This window comes from Dermacentor andersoni, chromosome 7 (assembly GCF_023375885.2).
Source record: "Dermacentor andersoni chromosome 7, qqDerAnde1_hic_scaffold, whole genome shotgun sequence".
Classification (NCBI taxonomy): Eukaryota; Metazoa; Arthropoda; class Arachnida; order Ixodida; family Ixodidae; genus Dermacentor; species Dermacentor andersoni.
In genome coordinates, this window is record NC_092820.1 from 149,234,575 (window position 1) to 149,258,343 (window position 23,769).

The 23,769-nt window shown below is 46.9% G+C and overlaps 2 protein-coding genes across 3 annotated transcripts in view; both read right to left on the reverse strand.

Annotated features, from left to right (window-relative positions):
- Past1 (putative achaete scute target 1) overlaps positions 1–20,033 on the reverse strand; it is a 42,694-nt gene extending 22,661 nt beyond the window's left edge. The window contains exon 1 of the mRNA XM_055072231.2: positions 18,643–20,033. Within this exon, the coding sequence (XP_054928206.1) occupies positions 18,643–19,557 (915 nt within the window). The 5' untranslated portion in view covers positions 19,558–20,033. The remainder of the gene's footprint in view (positions 1–18,642) is intronic.
- Positions 1–23,769, reverse strand: part of LOC126533647 (uncharacterized) — an 84,706-nt gene extending 60,937 nt beyond the window's left edge. The window contains exon 1 of one of the 2 annotated variants that reach the window (XR_008613029.2): positions 22,386–23,769. The gene's annotated coding sequence lies outside the window, so the exon portion shown is untranslated. The remainder of the gene's footprint in view (positions 1–22,385) is intronic. The other variant, XM_055072232.1, reaches the window with a different exon arrangement.

The following is a 23,769-nucleotide window of genomic DNA, read 5'->3' on the forward strand; positions in this document are numbered from 1 at the left end:
ATTTCGAATTATACAGCCCGTTTCCGAAAGAACAAAACATTTGCGTACGCTAATTCGGATGAAGCGATTTCACGACAACCACCTATAAGAGGTAAAGATGATTATCAAAAATCAAATTAGGTTTAGTCGGATCCCCTTTCATTTTTCTCGCCACCTATATTTAGCTTTCGTAAATGCCGGGTCAAGGTGTGGTTTCGTCACAATTCCTTTGGGCGTCTGGACGAGTCCGTCGCAGACGACAGGCTTTGCGCACCCGATGTATATCTATGGTTAGCAAGCTATCGATATATCTGGCTAGCCACCTACTCATCTCTCCAACTAGTTAGCTATATAGACAGATTTCTTCGCCCCGAACTCAATAAAGTTTATGTAGTATAATGACTCGTCACAGTTCGTCACCACCAGTGATCTTTCGAGACACGTCCGTAATTACGTCTGGCATGCGTACCACGTGATTCGACGTTTTTATGGTCTGTCGCCACCGTTCAGCAAGCGCCAGCTAGGAACTAGGAAGAAATCTCTCTCTCAACGCGAAGGAGAGTCGGCAGAAGCGCATAAAATGCGATTTCAGGCTAATACAATATTGCACCCAAGCAAAATAACACTACCTGCGAGGCTTTTTGGTCACCTGACCGGTACACAGATTGGTCGCACTGTTTCACCGTCGAGCGACGACACATGTCATTCTTGTACCACTTTCAGAGGCAGATTAAAGGTAACTAGTTTATGGGATACAAGCGTGCACGTTTCCGTCAAATCATCTCATTCCCATCACAACCCAACGACGCGCTGCGGACGGTAGACGGTGCTTTTAATTAAAGGGATCGTCGACTGTTTCCCTTCACGTAGGACTGTTTTTCACGGTGAGGAGGCATCTAGGGAGGGAAGTCAAGGGGCATGCATACACAGTATATGCCGAAGAAAGAAAGCGTAGACTTAGATTCGCGTCTGCATGCTTGCGCCATCGGATACTGCGAGGTCAAGGTCACCGCGTCGTTCTGCGGAGGCATTCCGACGCCCACTTGGACGCACAGTTACCGTTGCTCCGAAAGAGGGTCTCGCACGCCTACAGCTACGCGACCAAGCGAAAACGGTCGAACTTGAAAAGCGACTTTCTTTCCTCCAAACAACTTTTTTAGTAAGAAAGTAAACTGCACGAGTGCAATAGCAAAGCGAGCACTCTTTACACTGAGAGGGTCGCATCGTGAGCTAGAAAAAGACGCAAAAAAAAAAAAAGAAACAAAGGCGGCTCGCGACGCCGCTTTGTGAAGTTCCTGCACTAGCTCGCCGTAACCATAGCCTCCGAGACGCGCGCCGCCCTATCTCGGAGACCATGCCGTAACGTCACGCATTTCGACAGCGTCTGTTCGGGTACCAATTAACTGTTCGTCTGCTCAACAAGGATCACGGTGCGTTCTATAATGAAAACGTAAACTAACCTAGGCAAGTTTCGAGAACCTCTTCTGCACCAAAAAGAGGCCAAATAAAAGACGATGCTTTTAAATTCGTGACGTCACACGGACGCCACGGATTCCTGTCGCACTGCAGCGGCACGTCACGAACTTACAAGCGCCGAGTTTTCGGTACACTCTTAGGCAAAGTTACACCCTTTGGCTTGCCACACAACAATAATCGTTATCTGCCTTGATTCGTTTCCTTTCTTTAACGCTGCGAGCCCGGAACTTTCCAGTAACGAACGGCACGCGCGTTATCAGAAGGGGCACTCCAAAGGGTGTAAACTGTTCTGTGCTGATAACGCGCGTGCCGTTCGTTACTGGAAAGTACCGGGCTCGCAGCGTTAAAGAAAGGAAACGAATCAAGGCAGATAACGATTATTGTGTGGCAGAAGGGGCAAGCCAAAGGGTGTAACTTTGCCTAAGAGTGTACGACATTCAAAGAAATGAAAGGTTGGCCTTCGTAAATCTTCTTTCAATAATAATCGACCTTTGTTTTTCACTACATTGTTCTGAATGGTTTGCAAATTCAGACTAAAACCCCCCGTACTCTCAAACCACCTTCGATTCGAAGTTATTCTACCACTTCATGGATAGATGGATGGATGGATGTTATGAGCGTCCCCTTTGAAACGGGGCGGTGGATTGCGCCACCAAGCTTCATAAAGTTGAGCACAGCGCCACCGTTCGACTGCAAAAGACACTACGATTCTAAAGAATCAACGCGGAGGGCAAAAAAAAAAAAAAAAACTGACCATTTTTGTCCGAGCGCAGAGCTGCCATTAACTTTCTTTTCTTTTTCTTCTTTAACCTGGATAGGTCATTAGGCAGTATAATAGCAAGAGCTTGGCGGCGCAACGCTATGCCCCGTTCTAAAGGGGACGCTCATAACATCCATCCATCCATGCATCCATCCATCCATCCATCCATTCATCCATCCATTCCATTCCATTCAATTCCATTCATCCGAGTCGAGGTGGGAGTGCTGAGTGCAGGGTCGTTCCAGAATACGTGGGTAAATGAATTACCCCTTGGTGCATCCCGTTATCTGCGTGAAGAATTAAGGGAACGTAGGCGTTCCTTAGCGTCCAGTCACGTGACCACATTATGCGAGGGACGGCGCGGTGGAGAGCTACGGGGTTAATAATACTGACAGCCTGAGGCACTTCTAATACGTACACCTGTAACCCAACTACACACGAGCGTTTTTTTCTCTTTTCTTTTTTTTTTAAATCCCGCATTTATTGGAGAGCGGCCATGCTGTGGACCGGAAATCGAAGTCCCCCCAACATCGCGCCGCTCGGCAGCAAAGCGCCTCAAGTTACGAGCGAAGAACGGCGGGTAATACAAGATGCTCCAACTTTTAACCGCTATTCAGCGTTCAGATGGAGCAGGCTCCTTGAAGGAAACAGGACAGAGAGAAAAAAAAAAGACCAGTTCACTTCCTCCCCGTGTTCTATTTATTCTGCCCTTATCGTCATGCAGGAGAAGAAGAAAAAAAAAAAGGAAAGCGAAAACTTGGACATATATACCCACCAGGCAGTAAACACGAGGCCATCAGATAGCGCCGGTCACGTAGTGTATGGTAGCGAAACGTACACCAAAGACAAAACTTGGCTTCTGCTTCTGCATATAGCGCGCATATGCGTTCGAGCGTAAGCGCTCATGTGAACGCTCGTCCCGCATGCATACGTAATGCATTGTAAGGGCAGTTGCACGACTTAGTGCGGTGGCGTCGAAATGTTTTAGACTGAGGGCACCCAAACTTAGGGAACGCTAATTGTTCCGGGCGCACAAAGGGTACAAAAGGCGTACGACGAAGTTGGAAAGAGGGGAGGGGGGAGGTTGGGCACGCAAAGCCTGCTGGGGGACGCTATTTCTAAAGCTCCCTATTTGTTAGCACAACTTTAGCGAAAAAAAAAAAAAAAGAAGACGAGATACACTTCCAAGTCAAGGAATGTCGTGTCCCATATCTTTGGGTATGTATACTTTTTTCTTCGCATCAATCAAGCAAAGAAATATGTGCGCGCATGTTAGCGCATCTGCACGTGAGAACAAAGGTAAGCCTTGGGAACAGTCCACGCTACAACACACCCTGAAATGTAACACAGCATCATCAAAAGAAGTACTGACACATGTTTTTTTCCGAAGTTGTAGAACTACCACGTACACGTTCATATCGCACGTAAGAGGACGACCCCTATCAAGTATACGAAGCTCGTTGGGAAACACGAGCTATTCTAATTGGATATACTAAATGCGGTTCTCAAAAAAGGCCGCACCTGGCGCGTCAACGTCATAATGGTGACGTCACTACACCGCGCAAGATCTGCCGACGTCGTGCATTAGCAAAGCTAATAAACATTAGTGAAGCTGCTCAAAAAGAACACACATGGAGTGCTGCGCGCATGCACTTCGTTCTACAGCTGTGCTCAAGAAATGCGGCAGCTGCAGCGATTGCAGGAACGGAGCGTGCCAGTGTGGCATGACGTCATGAATGACGCACTCGCCTCCGGGGTATCGAAACCGAAACTGTTTCGTAGCAACAATTCTTGTGGTAAATTGTAGAGGGGTGGGCGCTTGCCGATATACTTTCCAAGCGTTAGAGGATTTAGACTTTCATTTAGCGAGAAAAGTGACAAACCGATAACGTAATCTCAGTATACTCCAGGCAGTCTAAGAAACTGTGCTAAAATGGGACGCAGGCGTTTTTCTTTCTTTCGGCGCGCAAAGGAGTTAGGGTTATGCGGCTACGACGTGAATATCAACTGATACAAACATTAAGGGAACGCGAATATTCGAAATTTCGAGTATGAATCGAACATTGTGAGCTATTCGACTCGTACGCGATTCGATAATTCAGTATTCGAAGTTGCCGAAAGTTTGTTCCGTGCGAATAATGCGAGAGACAACACAGTCAGTTCTTTCAGTCGCACGAGGCAGACCTGGCGCAAGTGGGGACTCGGCCAAATGACTATTATTTAGCACAACCGCGGTACGCAGAGGTTTCAGTTCCTGAACGAACTCGTCGATGAGGTCGTCACTTATGCGCATTAGTTACCGGTTGGTGTGTAAGTGAAACATGTGTCGCCTTAGGAATCCTATAAATTCGCTGTCTCGATTTAGACAAAGCTATCTATTATTTGGCCAATCTCACCATGCATGGACTCTTAACACAGCTGTAGTTTTGCTCTTAGCTCCTTGAACGGGCACTACAGTCTACTACATTAATCTGGGGACGGGTGCTGCGTTTTTTTCTTCTTTAAAACCCATCGTCACGATGCAGAAGCCAATCGTGCTTTCCTTACTCATTTACAAGTTTCTCGGTTATACTGAAATTCAATTGTCAACGGCATTACGTGTACAAAGTAACGTATACGTACACAACCATTTTGTTGCCGAACAAACTCCACGGAACCTTTCATTTTTTTAGTTTGTTATTTCTCGAAGGTTCCTGCTCGATTCGATCTTTCAAAAATTCGCTATTCGAACCGCCCTACATTGCTTTTTATTTATTTATTTTTATTTATTTATTTATTTTTATTTAATTAATTATTTATTTATTGTGTGTGGTATGCCAGGGTCCTATTAGCATACACAAACCATCTGGTGACGCTAATTCCTAAACTATTTGTCACTGTCGATTCGTGGAGCAATGAAAATACGGCAAGAACATGAAACAGAAAGAAAGAAAGAAAGAAAGAAAGGAAAATGACGAAAGCCGACGACTGCAAACGTCGCCTAGTATCGAGAATGGCGCCACATCTCGGTTTCTTCGCGAATTCAAAATAGGCGAGCGAAGAGAGAGATGGTGTACTCCAGAGGTTGGGAGGAGGCGGTCTAGAGACGCTTCTCACACCCTCTCTCCCACAAATCCGACTGCGTCATTTCCGGTCGCGAAACACCACCGCACCGTCGCCAAACGCACGGCGAGCACAGAGTCGTCCACACGTACTACATACGTGGCCCAATAGCCAGTCCCCTGGTTTATCGGTGCCGAGGAACGCGAAGTGTATATACGCGCAGCTACATAGCCTTCTCCGATGTTGTACGGCTCTTCGCCGCGTTCCTCGGAGTCGTACGTCACCCAGCAGGAAAGAGATACCGACGCGACGCGCAAGCGAATTCTCCCGAGATAACGGATTTCCCGGGATGTCGCCTCGGGACGAGGAACCTGACCGACCGATCGACCGAGACCGTTAGGAAGAGCGCGCGCGCACGCACGCACGTACACACAAACAAAATATTTTGTTGGGTTATTTTAATGGATATTTCGAACCATTCCAGCACGATGGTTACACGTGCTGACGAGCCCAGAGCACTTGAGTTGCTAAATGGTAACATCTCGTTCCTGTTAACTCCTGTGCATGAAGGAGTTAGCAGACAGACAGAGACAAAGGCCAGCGAGCGAAGTTCACGCGGGTTGAAACGAACGTCGACGTTAGTGAGTCGCATGAGAGGGCTACACCGCGAAAGTTAGACGGTCGGGAAACACTTGGTTCGGCTGGCTATCTCGGTGCGACCGACAACGTCTCACATCGACACGTACAAACTTCTAACGCGCAGCATTTTACCGTAAGGCGTAAACAGAAACTATAGCAACGACAAGTACGGGCAATTGGTGGCAGAACATGAAAAGCTTCCATTCGCTTCTATCGCTCCTGTTTATTTCTCTAAAGACGACTCGGTCTGGCCACGGGCTAACATTTAGACACTTGGCACGCTACGCAGATCCGCATGTGAAACTTCATGGTGAGCAACAGCACTGCTTGCTGGCCTAGTTGGCGTTTGCTAAAAGACGCGTTTTTTTTTTTTTTTTTTTTTGCCGCAAGTTGAAACACACAACAAAGGAAGACACATAGAAGACAACGCGGGCCACACGTTGTCTCACCCACTTCCCAAATTGACGTCGTGCCACCATTTAAAATTCAATCAATCATCAAATTTAGAAACCAAAATGAAATGTCTATATTAAACGCCTCGTGGTTGGAGACGTGGCGGCGGCTTCCTCGGATGAGGATGAAACGTACAAAAGGGGTCGCCATCTTGGTTCCCGCAATGCCCGCGTTATCTCCGTTTGTAATTAGGTATAAATACACCTTTTCTCTTAAAAATATCATTCTAATTTATGTCCATTAAGTTGAGCCGATTCCCACGTAACTGTGGTGACCGATAAAAAAAAAAAAAGGAGGCGCTTTCACACAGCCTTGCTCACGGGGAAAGTCCAACACACACATACATTCGCAGAATTAACATTTGCTCAGCCGTCGTCGCTCGCAAATGCGCTGCCAATAAACACTTCGAGAAGGTTCACAGAACAACACGAAGGTCAACTCGAAACCGCCCGCACATTAGCGGCGACGTTTTGAAGCACGCAAATAACTGCGCGTACGCACCGAACAGCTCTGCACGAATTGTTCGGTCTTCGACAAAGAGCACCCGTCACCCACCGCGCCGCTCTCTCCGAAACGACATTCGAGGAAATCTTTTTGCCTTCGCGAGCGGCACTCGAACGCACGGACAACAAACAGACGAGAAAGGTTCGTTGCACCGACGGAACGCAAATCGAACGCGGCCGATCGGAGGAACGGTCATGAGCTCGCGTCGGGCCTCGCTCCCCGAGCAGTCATTCTGAGTCAACGCTAAGTTAAGCCACGCGTTCATGCCAATTGCAGTGCAGCGTCTGGGAACGGCCAACGGCACAGGGATGGGAAACGGACGCTTAGTCGAGGAGAGGAACAACATGACAAAAGCTGAATATGAAAAGCAGAGCGAAGATGATTACGAAGATGAACGGGATCGAACACGAATAATAATAATAATAATAATAATAATAATAATAATAATAATAATAATAATAATAATAATAATAATAATAATAATAATAATAATAATTTCATTATCATCATATGATGATGATGATGAAGCGCAGCAAGAGAGAAAACGACGAACACATCACTATGTACGAAGTGTCGTAGAGCGTATCACCGAGCAGCCCGACTGCTATAGTCGAAAGAAGTCTGCGACATCCACGGGCCGTACTATGTACGTGCGCCTCACCGCGGTCCTTGCGACCCACTCTTGCGACCCCAACGTCAAAAATTTACGTAGGCGGTGAAGACGACACCGTGGCCACGGACGACGCAACCGCTAAACGGGTGGGACGACCCCCGAGGCTCATTTTTTAATACAGTTATGCTAATTTCCTTCGTTACAGAAAGACAATAAAGCCGCGTAAGAAGCTGATAAGCTAAGCAGCTTGATGAAGCGGCCTCCCCCGCCTCCCCCATAACTCTGCTTTTACGGCGGTTTGGCTGTTAGCGCCTGTACGTCGGAAATATTCGTCCCACTTTGCAAACGCCCGCAAAAGGGCAACCTGCTGAAGAACAAAATGCGGGAACGATGTAATTATAAAACGAACAAACGTCAAAGTCGACCAAGACTCGTGTATGAATGAAGCAAGACGGAAAGGAACCACTGCCTGATCTGCCTTCCAGACCGTTAAACGTCCTTGACCCTTATACAGCGATAAAAAGAAAAAGGAAAAAAGAGAGAGAGAGAGAGCCCAATAACACGTCTGTTGTAAACATCAAATTACATTCCGTCTCGTACGTATGCAGGATAATTATTGTTTGAATACATATACCTTCCACATTAGAGAGAAAATTGATTGATTGATTGATTGATTGATTGATTGACTGACTGACTGACTGACTGACTGACTGACTGACTGACTGACTGATTGATTGACAGAAAACGTCGGCGATTTAGCGGCAAATGCGAGAGAAATGCGTCGGCGTTACGTCGCACACCTGTGAATACAAGTCATCGACCCACGATTTAAACCGCGTTATCACCACACGGCAAAGTGTTATGCAGGTCATTCGGTACACGTCCTCATTCTTCGAGCAGCAAACGACCGTCAGTTGCACTGTATACAGAGAGTCACATCAGGCGTAATCGTACACAAGAGTTGATAGTTCGCGCTGCGCCGCGCATTGCAATCAACCAACGCTAAAACTTGCAATGCCAAACAGGCGCTGAGTCAACGTTTAAGCTCAGCCACGCGGTACAAGGAACGCAGTTACGCAGCGCGGGTGCCGCAGGGTGGGAAGGAGAGAGAGAGGGGGGGGGGGGAGAGAGGGGGACACGCTGGCGTTGCGCGGAACCCAGTTTAGGAAGTGCAGTGATTCACGCTCCCCGTCAGCGATTCTTATCGTTAAGTTCAGGCGCGTGCCAAGCCACCAGAACAGAGAAAAGAAACCATCGGCTCCATATATATATGCGCCCCGTACCCGAGGATCAGGTTGGTTTGATCTTTCACTTAGTTTATTAATTCCTCAAGGGCCAGGAGACACTACATGAGGAAGGGGGTGTGGGAGGGTGCACTGACATGCGAGGATAACAGTTTTCAACGAGCGTTACAGTGCGTTATGCAACAGTCAAGTATACATTTAAATACAGTTGTAGCACAGCTGTTGTAGTAGAGTATATGGGATCCTCTATAAAAACTGGTATTTTATATCCCCTTTTTAAAGCGACATGATCATACGAGATTATTAGTACAGGGCATATCTGGAGTTTTTTTCGACAAAACGTACAAGATGAAACAGTGGCACCTGTGCCTACGTGAGCTACAAGCAAGGCGGCTCTGTCAGCATGGGGGAACGAGTGGCGTAGCCATAATTTTTCGGGGGCGAGGGGGGGGGGGGGGCGTTCGCGCGCAATCTGGAAGTCAGTAAATGTCACCTCATTTCCCACCCAAAAAGTCATTTCCACAGAATAAGTTTCTTTTTTTTTATTTTCTTTGTCTTATAATTCATCGTACACAAACTTATCGCCTATACCTAGCGACATTAAGCCCATTCGTGAGACAAAAAATCACCTAACCTAATCTCGCTAAAGTTTTTTGTCTTTAATGAGCAATTTGTTAAAATAATTTCGAAAAGCTTGAACAACAACGTATTTGAAGGTTCGCAAGCACAATAGGCATTTGCCTGGAATTTTTCAACAGTGCTCGTGCCGTTCACCCACCGTGTACTACTAGGCTCGCATTTTATGCGCAATAAAAATTCAGCTGAGAATAGAATCGAGCCATTGTCTGTCTGCGCGTAGTGCAAATGGTAGCGTGCGCCATTGCGTAATCAGCATACAACCTGCCGGCTATTCGGTCCTTTCATTCAGCGGTAAACACGATGATCGTAGCCCTCGGGTCGCTAAATACATAAAAAAGTTCAAAGTGGACGGGCGAGGAGGCTCTCCAACACCTTGTCTGTGACTGTCCTCGCTACAATTTGCATAGACGATCGCTCGAAATCGCCATAGCGCAATTCGACCAAAGACCTCTAACAGAAGAACTTATTTTAGAGTGCCGAAATCACAAACCATCGCAGCGGAGGGCGACGAGGGCACCTTTGCACTTCTTTAAGGGCAACAGAACTGGACAAGCGGCTGTAGCCTGACCAGATGTTTATAGTGCTCTAGGTGCTACTGTGCTGTGTGGTGACGGTATGCGGTGACAGTATTTGACTGATATTGAATGTCTATATGCTCCTTTCTTTCTTTATCTCTACTTTGCTGTCACTTTACCTCCCCCTCCCCTCTCTCCCCAGTGAAGGGTGGCAAACCGGATCTACCCATCAGGTTAACCTCCCTCGCTTTCCCTTTCTTCTGTCTTTCTCTCTCTCTCAAAGTGGACGGGAGATCGATACACGTGCATGGTGTTACGTACGCGACAGTTGAACGTCCTAGAACGCCAAAAAAAAAAAAAGAAAAAACTCGATGGCAAGACCAGAAGCATTATTTTTTACTCACAATCAGCCTGGTGTGGCATAATATCTTAAACTGGCTTGTACTAAACACAGTAAACAGACGAAAACAAGCGCTTGTCTTCGTTTCTTCCTGTGGCCTTGTTTTGTTGCGCTATACAGATACCCTTTCAGTATACTGCAGCCGTTACGTGACAAACCAATGGTGTGTTGCTACGGGGGACTTTCGCCGGCGCCTCTCCCAAGCATCTATCTACTATACCACACATCTACGTAGGCAAGGGACTGGGATGCGTCGGCTTCAACGTCACGAATAACGTGACGGCGCGTCGGATGCATTTAAGTGGCGCGGCGTGCGTTCCTTGTTTTTTTTTTTTTTTATGCGCCAACGAAAACCAACTGCGTATCGGGCGCCACGCGGAGACGAAAAAACAAATAAACAAGCAAACAAATAACAAAAACAGCCGGCGCTAAACGAATTCGCGACGGACACTTAAAAAAAACGAGACGTCAAGTCCACAAGTGGGAGAGGGTGACGCAACGCGACGGGTGTAGCCGTGACAGTCTCTTCCGCGACTGTCGCAGCAGCCGCACACTTTCGACGTCGCGAGTTGGCGAAGAAAACCTGACAGAACTTGAGCGGTATTTTTTAATTTTTGTCGTTCTTTTTTATAAATACGACGACTGTCATGCGCTAGTCGGCCTTACATGTCTATTCTCTATTTTAAATTGTTTGTTACGTGTGTTTGAATAGGGAAGTTTTCAAATACGGGCTTCGAATATTCGATTGAATAACGCAATGTGCTTCCTTAAATAAATAAATAAATGACAAAAGGCTCACTTTTTTGTTTTATTTATGCACGTATTGACATTTGCAGGTTTTTTTCGCTTGGATGTTGGTCAATGAGGCGAGAAAACTCGCCGATTTGGCCAGCCGTCTAGCATGACAGGCAGGCTCTAATATAGCCAATATGCCTTCTGGCGGATGCAATATATATATATATATATATATAGCGAATGTCGAACGAAATCGAATGTCGAAGATTCGAAACAGCATTCCATTTGTGTTCGAAATTTCGAATATTCGCCACCCCTGCCCTCCTTTTTATTACTATTTCTTTCTTTTATTTATTTCTTTTCTTTTATTTCTTTCTTCAGTGAAACACTGAACGTACTATAATTGGGGAGAATGGAACGCTCCCAGAACACGCTTTCGACGTTCGAGTCATTCGCAAGGCCGTTCGCAGAGATACAGGGGAAACCGCGTGGTAATGGCCTTTGCGTTTGCACAGACGCTTGCGCATACTAATCGAGATGACATTGCCACCCCCCCCCCCCACCCCATCCCCCCACCCCCGGAAGAAAGAAGTGTTTCTACCGGGACAGCCATACAAGATGCGATCGATGTGCATGCTCCCTTCACAGGGTCAATACAATTTCGACGTCGAAGCAGCTCCGCGTAAAAGTTCGCCAGTATCAATAGATACGCGAGTCCGTCAATAGTACAAGGGAGAGGAATCTAGTAGTGAAGTTGTGTGCAAGTGCAGCTTCTGCAATGGAGAAATAACCCCATTTACAGTAGGGGAAGCGACACGACAAAAAAACACGACACGTGTCCTAATACCACCTAGTCGTGACCCCGGCCTCAGAGATCGGGGCGGCGCACGCTGTCTCCCAATCTCAGAGGCATGTCGTGACGTCGCGGGTTTTGACGCCGTTCGCTCGGATTTGGCTGAGTGCCCCAAAGGAGCCAGATACTAAGCTTGGAATGTTTCCAGAATGAACGTCGGAACTTCTGCGAAAACGAAATCGAGAGTCCGGGTCAGCCCTTCACCCCCTTCTTCGTTCACTAGTTTAATGAGGGCAGCATCCCCCCTCTGCCCTTCTCGCACTTGACTTCAAGGTTACCCTGCATCTCCCCTAGAGTTATACGGGGTGATGTTTTTTTAAAGTTTCTTTTAATATCACCAGTGGCAGATGGCATAACTGTTGTCCTTCAGCTGGATTATTCGAAGATGTGAACATTACTAGCACGAGAAATCAAAACACATGTTCATCTAATTAACAAAACTTCAGTAATTACCTTCTTAATTCCTGTAGGGCCCATACTGCAATTTACGAATTGGAGCCACTGAGTTTGGAAGACATATCCACTTGAAATGAATCTCCAGGATGACAACAGCTTCGATATAGTACTTCCCAAAGTGCAGGATGACATACATGGACATTCCTGTTACTTTAGCGATTCAATGCTAAAAGAGCATTTTGTTAAAGAAGTAACTGGAACAACAGTGCATTTTTACAGCAAGTTTGATGGCACATATCTTCAAGTTGCCGTCATTCTGGAAGTGCATTCCAAATAGAGACGCCTCACAAATGCAATGGCTACAATTCATAAATTGCAATATTCACCATAAAGACATTAATGAAGTTAATTGGTGAATATTCTTAATTAGTCGAATATGTGTTTCGATTTCTTGCGCAGGTAGTGTCTGCCCCCCTGAATAATCCAATTCAAGGGCTAGAATTATGTTATCTGCAAAAGGCGATATTTTAAAATTCCATGAAGTTTGAAAACGATGCCCCCATGCCAGCTGTCCACCAAAACATGTCAAGGAACTAAGAAATTACAGAGAAATAATTAAGGGGCTCTGTAAGAACGATGTGCTGCTACAAAACATCTGTACCACTATCATTTTGCCGTGTCCTTTCTAAAAAATTAAGCTTTCAGTCAGTCACTTGAGTGAGGTGTCAAGAGCTTCTGGCAAACTACCTTGCACAGACACACAGGCCTCAAACGCAAAGCCTTGAAATGTAGAAAGTATTAACAATAGCATAAAACAAATACGTAATAATAGTAATAAAGAATGCCACCTAGCAATGTTTCATACACAAAATCCAGTTTACTTTGCTGCATCAAAAATAAAAGAGGATGTCAATGATAACTCAGTAACAAAGCGAACAATTAAACAGTAGTTTAGTCATTAAAAAACAACTGCTTTGGCGCAATGAAGTATTGAAGACTAAGGCAGACAATGGGTAGCAGAAAACAGTTGGTTTTATATGCAGAGAGCCCCTGATATATTTATTCTTGTCATCATTTAGCTGGAACAGCTGGAACGTTTCCTTGCTGAATACGTCATGCATAGCTAAAGTAAGTTGCTGGCATTTTTCTGCGTGTTCTGTAACACTGATGGATTTATAGCTGCCCAATCCACCAATAGCTTTTCTTTCTACGAAATCCTCACATCGTGAAAAAGACACGTGCACCAAAAACCGACAGGAAAGAAAGCCGCACAGCTTGCTTAACAGCTAAAATAAGGCGTACACTGAGCCTCTAAGATTATTCTGTATCTTGAAACTAATTTATTTCCAGTTCTGAAGTTACCCACACCAAGTCGAATGCAACTAATGGGTAGGTTTCTTGCAACAGCCTAAACACATCAGTATCATTGATGTTCCCACATTTAATGAATTTTTAGTTTTCCGTAAGCCTGTAGTTGACCTTATATTTCAATCTACCTAGGTTCCTTAACAAAGCATAGGCATGTTCAGCACTTCTGCTTGCAGTGATATTAAAGGACACACAGTTAAAGCAAGCACATTTATCAGTGCAATAAATTCGAGATTATCACATACCAAGTCTCTGAAGGTTAGGGAGAGAAAGGTTCTGTAATGAAAACTGGTAGCACGACTAGCATAGTCTCAAAGGTAAAATAACTTGCCCTTTTCCCCAACAGCGAATCACAAAACGGCAGCTAACCAGTATCCCTAGAGAGAAAACTTACACAATCAGTTCATTCTAACATTGCTGCCCCTGGGGTCGAAACTTGGAGGTCAACCAAGAAATATGAGAAAAAACAAAGGACCATGCCACGAGCGATGGAACAGAAAGTGATAGGTTTAACATTAACAAGACAAGAAGAGGGCTGTGTGGATTAGAAGGCAAGCAGGTGTAGCAGATATCTAGCTTAGATTAAAAGGAGGCAATGAACGAGAGCAGGACGTGTAATGCGAAACGACAATAACCAGGCAGCGCACTAAGAGAATGCGGTATCAAGGGAAGAAAAACAAAGTCATCCACAGCAAAGAGTCAGGTGGTGCGATGAGATCACAAAATTTGGAGGCCTATAGGAATTGGAGTCAGCTGACGTAAGACAGGGTAATCGGAGGCAGCTGCCAGAGGTCTTTATCCTGCAGTGCACGCAAAGTGGGCTGATCACGACAATTTTTGGCAAGCGAGCGTAACTCCGGAATGCAGTTACAGCTCCAGTTCGAAAAGTGCAGATGAGTTGCTGAACTTCGTGAAAATAAAATGTGGCTCAGTGTGGTTGCATCTCACACTCCCTAAACCTGCAACACGAATTGGACAAGTACAAGTTACTCAGAGAAAGCAATTAAATTATTTACAAAGTACAAGGCAGAAAAATAACTGAGCAGAGTATTAATTGCTGCATTTAACCCTTGCTGGACAAAGTGAAAATTTTATATTACATGCATCTGGAAATGCAAGGTACAGAAAAAAATATTTCCACTGGCATTTCTGGCAATGAATCTAAGGCTTTTCTCAGGAACTTCCAACAACTCAGGGTGTTGTGAGCAGCATGTATTTTCAGAATTTTCAGTTCACAATTATCGTGGTGTGAGGTAGGGCTACAGCTTACTCGAGGAGAGTGATGAGCATTAGGCAGCAGGTTCCAAAGATACAATACCGAGGCCTAACCGCAGCCTGATGCGAAGCATGGACTTTTGTGAAATTTCAGGGAGAGCCATATTTATATGCAGCACAGGGTCGACAAATGATGTTGCAGTCCTGACACTATAAATTTGTGGGAATAGTTTTGTCGTTTGTTTTTCTTGACGAAGGATATTTTCTGGAAGACATTACGATTCCTACAAGAATCATTGGCTCAGAAAGTGTTAAGCAGCACCTAAGTACTAATTGCAGGGAAAAGCAGCTCGTTAAACTCGTCAGCTATTTCCAGTGGACACTCATTTATTCAGAAACACTAATAAATTCAAATCGCACAGTTTGGTCTTGCTTTTCATGGGTAAGCTGTCACTGAAAAATTGCAGCAGAGAGGTAGGTGCTAACCTAGAAAAGTAATTGACAAGTAACAAACTCTTTAAGTACAAGTTACCACCAAAAAGTAATAAAGTTACAGTACCAATCCCTGACTAAAATAAGCAACTGCAAGTTACTGAGTAAGTCACAAAATCAATTAAGTTACAGTAACTTAAGTAGAGTGTTCAAGTTACAAGCTTGACGTATATGGCCTCATTACAAATGCTGCTTTGTAAGCATTTATTTTTCTCTTTTCCTTTTTTACCATTTTCTGCTGGAAAGTTCAAGCACAGCTCATGCATGGAATATCTCCTCGCGGCCTACTTATCGGCACAGTCATTGTTCCCAGATCCCGCGGCCTTATCTCGCATTTCTGAATGAACGGATATCTGTGGGACAAGCAGAGGGATGCAGACCTCGAAGTAGGCCAACTGGTCACGACAAAGATATGCCTTCCGACCACCGTACTGTTGAACAGGTCAACACGTGTTCACACGAAACAGATTTTTTACGTATTTCAGCAGAAGTAAGCACTACAGATAAACATCACCTATGACAAAGTGCACGCAGCGCAGAATTCCTACATGCTACACTTTGAATATGGGTGTGTAACGCCACTTCCTTGGGGGACCTGTATATGTGGAAACAGTGTATGTGGAAACATTCCCAGATTTACAGTGTGAGAATCGCACCATAAGCATAACCTATGAAATGAAACAAACACTTGCATGTACCACATTTCAGATAACTATAGCCTGATCGAAGAATGGTCGCTGGCCTTGTACACTATAGAGCCTTCGTTTATGTGACATCCCCTTCAGACACTGTGTTCACTGTTGTGCATGCCAAGCTAGTGCAATATTATGAGCAAAAGCCATGAAGAAAGTAACATTTAAAACTTGTTTCATGCAACTTGAAATGTTTTCAATTGAACCTGTGCTGCAATGTTGAACAACATGCGTATAGTGTTTTCGTAAAATGAGTTGGAAGGTAGATGACTGGAAGTTTCATCTTGGCCTGCCTATGACGTCAAGTAGTGGGTTCACTTCTTTCATAGCTTTTCACAACAACTTATGTCCAAATATAGAAGTCGCTGGACAGATGCTTTCCAAGCATATTATTGCTAGACATTAAATAGTTGATGTGCTTATATCTGACGTTCCTGTAGCAAATTCTTGTATGGAGTAAGCATTCTGTAAACCTAACAAAACTCTCTGAAAAATCTATAACTCTTTATCTGTTCTGCAGCTGTATGCTTTTCATGATTCTGACGACGCAAGAAATGTGGTGAAACTAAGTTTACAATAGACAAATTACTGGCACCTGAAGGGAATATAAAAACAATTAGTCTCTAAATATTAGAAAAAGAAATTAAAGTGAGCTTATATGCCATTCATACGACTCCCAGAAGGGTGGGCTGGAGGGTTAGGCCAGATGTTTCAATGCCAAAGACAGAAACACAGGGTAAGAAACAAGGTGCACATTCCGATTAGCCAGAGAGTGTAAATCCTGCTGTGTCACTTTCATCCATTTATGCTACAAAATAGAGACTTACACTCACTGTACTGATATTTCTTTCACACTCAACCGTCAAAAGGTGAGGCAACTTTTGAAATGTATCATCCCTGGTAAACAGCCTGACGTCCCATATTAGAATACCATAAAAGAAAGTATGACACCACTGCAAATGGCAGAAATTAGGGTTAGAGCGGTACTGCTTGTCACCTGCAATTTAACCCCAGCTGTCAATACTCGGTAGGTCCAGCAACGTCAGCGCTACCTGGTGGGCTACACCAAGAAGTGCCTTGGAAAGTTCACCAGCGGAGTCGAGGATGCTTCTTAACCTAGTGGTTCCATATAAAACCAATAAAGATTCCATTCATTCATTCAGCAGATGATTTCCTAACCTGGCTCTGGGGTTCTCCTCCACGAAATCCATTAGAAGTGATGAAAACTCACTCTCCTGCTGCGCTACAGTGAGATTATTCCTGCATTGATACAACCCAAGCTGAAACAGTAGGTTAACTTGGAGTGCACAACCTGCGCTGCTTACAGAATGTAAAGTAAGACACGACGGTAGGAGCTTGAATGTGGAAGCGTTATATTCGTTCACTATGGATACATCTCACCTAAACATTCCTTAATAGAAAGTGCACCGCTTTCTGCCACAAACAGACAAGTGAGCCTCTAACAACTATTGCATAAGGACAAATATGGCATCAAACTATTTAGCAGTGGTTAAAAGTGTGGCCTATCCGAGAACAGAGTCGCCAAACAGAAAGTGATAACCGAAGCAGCCTGTAAGGAGGCATTGTGTAATGCTGCTGACGGCAATAACACTAAAGGTGCTGTCCCTGATGCACCACCCTCAATTATGTGTTGGAAATTTAAATTCCGTAGTACAAGTCTTACCAGTCATGTAAAGGCAACCAAAAGTCTTATCAGCACAATGACGCTTTCAAGAAAACCTTTTTCTTTCCCAGCTGAAGCAATCTGTTATTACAGGATACAAAAAGACAACTTACAACCACAAATGCATAGCCTCATTTGAATATTAATCAAAGCTGCTTGTCACATCTGCACTTCACTGTAAGCGTACTTCAGAGCTCATTTTGCAATAAGCACTACTTGGAAGCAGGTAGGTGAGGTACCAGGCCAATTCTGAACTCTTATGAAGCTAAACTTGTCGTGCAAAGTTCAGCACACGCTGCTGCATACTAGTGCAAGTTGAATCTCGCAAGAGCGGCAATGCTAAATCTCAAAATGGTGACGTGACTCCACTACCACTCACCAAAAACCATTTACAATGAGCACCTGTTGCAGCAGTTTGGTGCAGTGATGGCAAAAGAATGCGGTGGTATTATGCAAGCATAACCTAAACATGTGCACTGAGACACAAAGCTACATGTCGGATCTTTGCCTGTTTCTTTTTGCCACACACAGGCAACAGCAGCACAGAGTCACAAACAGCGAAATGTTCATTCAAAAGTCGAGTAGCATTTCTTCGAGACCCTCCACAAATTAGCGCAATACAGAAAGCGACATGGTCCGCGGTATGCATCTAAATGAATGTACGGGGAAGTACTGTGGCTCAATTTTTCGATCTTGCAGTGGATTGGTACAGCGAAGGGTACGACCTTGACCAACAGCCGAGCCTCGTCGTTTGGGTGACACGAATGACAGCGCATACATCATCGAACTATGCCAAGTGAGTGACGGCTGAGCGGTACACCTGTTGCCCCCAATTTGAACTTTTGCCCAAAAAACTGCGAGACGAGAACGCCGGAACCCCGTCGCGCGCGGGGGGCTCGTTAGGACGACGCAAATGAGACGACGTGGGCGCGCCCACACGTACCTTGGCCAGCCTGGCACGCTTGATGAGGTCGTTGAGCTTGCGAAGCGCCGCGTTCCGCGGCAGCCCCTGGATGTCGTTGAAGAGGTCCTGCTCCTCGGCCTCGAACAGCTTGCGGTTGGTGTCGTAGCGCAGCGGCTGGTCCCAGAAGGAGCCGATGTAGACGCGCGCCACCTCGGGCGTGTTGAGCACCTTGCCCAGGGACCACATGAGCGCGCCGTAGACCCGCATGAGCTGCTGGTGGTCGACCATGTCGGCCTTGTTGAGCACGATGCGGATCTTGTCGTCGTGGCCGCGCAGCGCCTCGATGCTGCGCCGAAACTCGTCCGAAATGTCCAGCTTGTGCGCGTCGAACAGCAGGATGATGCGGTCGACGCGCTCCGCGAACCACTCGAGCACGCCGGTGAAGTCGTAGCCGCGGTCGACGCGCTGCTTCTCGCCGCTGAGGATGCCCGGCGTGTCGATGATGGTCATGCTCTGCAGCACGGGCGACGATAGCTGCGAGCACTGGAAGCGGTTGAGGAACGCGTTGCCGAACTTCGCGAGCGGACGGAACTGCTTCTTGGGGTCGACGACGAGCGCGTTGCCGGGGATGACGCCCTCCTGGTCGCCGTACATGACGGCGATGAACCGGTCCGTCGTCGGCTCGGGCCCGATCCGGATGCCCGGGAAGTCGCGCTCGAGCAGGTAGCGGATAAAGGTGGTCTTTCCCGTCGAGTACTGGCCGACGAGCAGGATCATGGGCTTCGACTCGAAGTCCGGGTCGTCGAGAGGTGGCGAGTGGAAGTCGTGGAACAGGTAGTGCTCCTCGAGCGGCAGTATCTTGGCCTTGTAGATCTTCTTGAGGCCCTCGACGACCGTGTTGTAGAGTTCGGGGTGCCGCTTTCGGCCGTCATCGTTGTTCAGCCAGCTGAACATCTTGCCCAGCCACCGCCGTTGCAGCTGCTGTGCCGCCCCAGGCTGCTGCTGCCGCTGCTGCTTGCTGCCAGTAGCTCCGCTGCCGCCCCTTCGAAGCGTGCGTCACACGTCACTTCCCCCCGCCGAGCATCTCCGCCGCGACGACGACGATGATGATGATCGTGGCTGCTGCCGCCGCCGCTGCTTTGAATGCGCGGCGCGTACGCTCTCTCCTCCTCTTCCACCAGTTGCCCCACCCTTCGCGTGCCTTTAGCCGCTGACGTCACGCGCGATGGTTGACGCCGTCGACGTGGTGGTTGACGTTCGCCAGATGTAGCAGACGGCAAACCAAAAAACAAGAAATGTGAACCTCCACGGGTCGACCAAAACACGACGGCACAGAGCAGAGTTTAGGCGCTACTAGCGTTTCACCGATCGGCAACTATGACGACGAGTGGCCTCGCACCTGTGGCCGTCCCGTTCACGCACGGCCCAGCGGAGAAACGAGAGCGGTCACTCGTGGTCAGGCCACGAATGACGTCAGCCGATGGACGTTTCTCTCCCTCCCTTCCCCACTATCTCCATTACTCGTTCCTGGGCGACACGCGCATTTTTTCGGTCGACAATGTCCGATTGTAGTACGTGCGCGGGTCCGTTAAAAAAGGCATCGTTTGTTCAACGAGCTCGATGTATGCGTGTGTCAAATCTGGCCGCTCTCGGCTGCAATGACCGAGTTCAGCTACCTTTGTCCTAGGCTGCCGAGATCGTCGCGCGTCAGGCATTGCTGGGAGCGATGGGGTTTTCCGCCTACCGTTGTGCGTGTTGCAAGCGAACGCGACAGCATACATTAGTTTCCACGCTCATTCTCAACCGTTTACTGTAAGTTCTCCGAGACATTCACACTTGTCTCGTGACTACAAACAAACGCTTCAGTGAAAAAAGCTGACCGCGTGCTTTAGGTTGGCAGTATTATGCGTGCATTCTATGGCCTAAGCACTGCATTCTTACATGCGTGAGCGAACAGCGTAAGCTGTACCCGTTTGCATACTTATTGGGCAACGTAGACATTCGGCTGTTGACCTTGTGCTTAGTTATGTCCACTGTAGTGTCTTACTAATGTACAAGGAAGGAGGATACCCCTAACAATGCAAGAACTACAAAGACATGTCGTGTACAGCATGCTTACAGATAGCCTTATTCTTTACTGCTGCTAGAAGACGTGCAAGTTCTTACTAACTTAATTCATAGGCTACGTCTCGTTGCTAATGCTTACGCAAATTGGTTAAACCTTTCCATTATTTCACAGCAACGATTTTATAACCAAGACCATTTCGTTTCTGCAAAACATCTAGTTGATTCAATCTGCACTGGTCGAATGACAGATGTCCCTGGAGTTAACGTTTCGACGAGGGCAACAATCTGCTTATTGTCACCTTGAATAAGACAAGTCACCTCGAAAATGTTGGCTTTGGAGATATATTTTTGTTTGACCGCTGTTCATGAGTTCGAGTTTCAAATTTCCTGTGAATTGCTGTTTGGATTCAGCTAATTTGGTCGCACACTTATACAATTATTTTTCCATTTAGAGCCATTTAAACTACTTCAATACATGTAGAAAGCACAAATAGCTGAATGTAGAGCATTGAATACTTGAGATATGTTTACCTAGGTGCACACATCTCATACATTTGCAAGCGAAAGTGGTGTACTAAATGTGGCGTGAATATTTTAGTACTTTTTAAGGGTGGTGGTGTAATGGCTCAATTAATCCTGACTTGCTTATATTAAACATGGGCAGTTTCAGCAGGCCAGCCATCTAAAACTCGACTTGCACAGCGCTTTCTGCTGTCACTCAGGACATTAAATGCAAGATGAGCTGATCTATGACAATTCTGTCAAGTTCAGCTGTTTTAATCTTTTACAAGGAATAAGTATCCCTTGAAAAGCAATCATTAGTGTTTACGAGGACTGTTAAAATACCATTCCAGAAACCTCGCAGCGATTGTTCCGTGCCAAGAAAAGACTCGTTTAAGAGAAAATTGCGTCTGAGTGCGCATCTCCTGAGGGGGCGGGCATTTCAAATCGCCCGCCCCCGAGCGGGAGTGTGGTGAGTAGAATGGCGCCCGACAGACAGCGCTGCGGTTTCTTTTTTTCTTTTTTTTTTTTTGTGCGATAGCATTGTTGTATTAAAACGCAAACGTACGGCCACGAAGAAACTCAGCTGCTTTTGCTCAAGTGGCGCGGACCGTTCGGGCAGCCCACGACATCAAACTAACGTAGAAATCTCTGCTACTTGCACTCTGTGGGAGTTTCGCGAGCCAGCAAAACCAGCGCAGCACTGCGATAACGAAACTACTGAAACACGAAGGCGCGGGCAATGTAGAGTCGAGCGAAAACGAAACCTTTCGACCGCCCGCGTCGTTGTCGAGGGTAACGTTAATGAGTTATTTTTTCTTAACATCGAACAGAACTGGACAAGGAATGGAATGCAATTAACTATTTATAACGAGAACTGGAGTACTAGCGACAGAAATAAAATGAGGAGTGCCTTCGTCATCGGGCTAGTACTCGAATGTCCCTGGCAAATAGCGTCCTGCATTTACCTCAATTTCTCGTTTACTAAAACATTGTTTAATATATATTGGTAAGAACATTGGTAATAATATTGACGCCTTAATACTATTAGCTCAACTGTGTATTGTTTCTTCATGGTGCCCTCAGAGACAATACGCTGCACCTTCCGCAAGGATGTGGTGTCCGTGTAATAGTGTCGCACTACAATCATCCTCGTGCCTCTCCATTACTGCATTGTACACTACTTCACGAAGGATATGCAGAGGTGCGCTTACCTACAAAAAGATTAGGATGCAGAGCAGAGTGGAAACCACACTTCACAGCTTTATCACAGTTAGTTTCGCACTATAGTAGTCCATTCGATACTTTCACTTAGTTTTTACGCTTAGGGTTTCGACCCACTTCACGCGCCACGTTAGACACGGTTAAGGCGTACCGTGCGCGGTCACTCACACACATTGCACTTTCCCATCTCACGGGCCGTCGAACTGGCTCACTGGCCTCACGGGAGCGGTCGACACCGGTACAAACGAACCGTCGCGTCTTCTACCGCACCCCCCGCACGCCATCCGCAGTGATGGCAAACCGACACGGTTCTCTCGGCGACATCGAAGGTGCGAAGGCTACACGCAGGGCGCGGACTCCCGACGGCGACCGACTGGTCACGAGGCGAGTGGTGACCAGGTTCGCCCAGCCGGGCCCCAGGCTGGGCGCCGTGCGACCTCCGGGCACGTCCGTCACCTGGTTGACGCACAGTACCGCGACACCCGATCGCCAGAGGCCGTCCAGAAGTGCGCCCAGACGCCGCAGGCCCTGGGCGCGCTCCGGGTCCGCGCGCAGGAGCGCAGCGACCGAGTCGATCACCAGAAGCGTGATGCGCCTCGTGCGACGTAAGCCCGGCAGCGAGCCTTCCAGGCACTGAATAAGCATGGGCCACTCCCCCAGCTGGGCCACGAGCACGCGCTCTCCGCGTACTGCGCTCGGGTCCATCTGGCGCAGGCGCTTCTCGGGAAAGCGCTCCTCGGTGCATATGTAGAGAACGTGAGCGTCGTTGCCGCCGGCGGTGGCTGCGAGGGACGCCTGGAGGCACAGCTGCGTCTTGCCGCTGCCACTTTCGCCGCACAGCTCGATCAGGCCGCGAGTGCTTGGGCCGCCGTCGAGGTATTCGTCCAACACGGGACAGCCCAGACTCAGGCGCGGCGGCTCCGAAAGTGTGTTTGCCGCAAGTCCGATCGCTGCCGCTCGCCGGCACGCGCTGGCCAGCTTCCGACTCGCTTCGCCCTTCGACAGACCAGCGCTCAGGCGAAACTCGAGCAATGTCATCTTCAAGTCGACGGCGTCGACATCTTCGGGCGGTCCCGCCATTGCATCGGCCGACTTGGAAGTCGTCTTGATCAGAGTACGCGCGTACGCAGCCATTGAGCGAGCCGCGGTGTGGCGGTGCTCTTTGCATTTTACAATTGTCAAACAAAAACCTTTAAAACTGCACCAAGTTTGTGATAAAGTAAAAAAATATGTTTTTTACCTTTTGTTATTACAATTTGAGCAGTGTGCTTTTCACAGCGATGTTGCAAGATGGCAGCAGCAACCACTTTCTCGTGCGTTAAATTAGTTACAATACGTCTAGGTTAAACAATAAAAATTGTATGTCTAGACTGA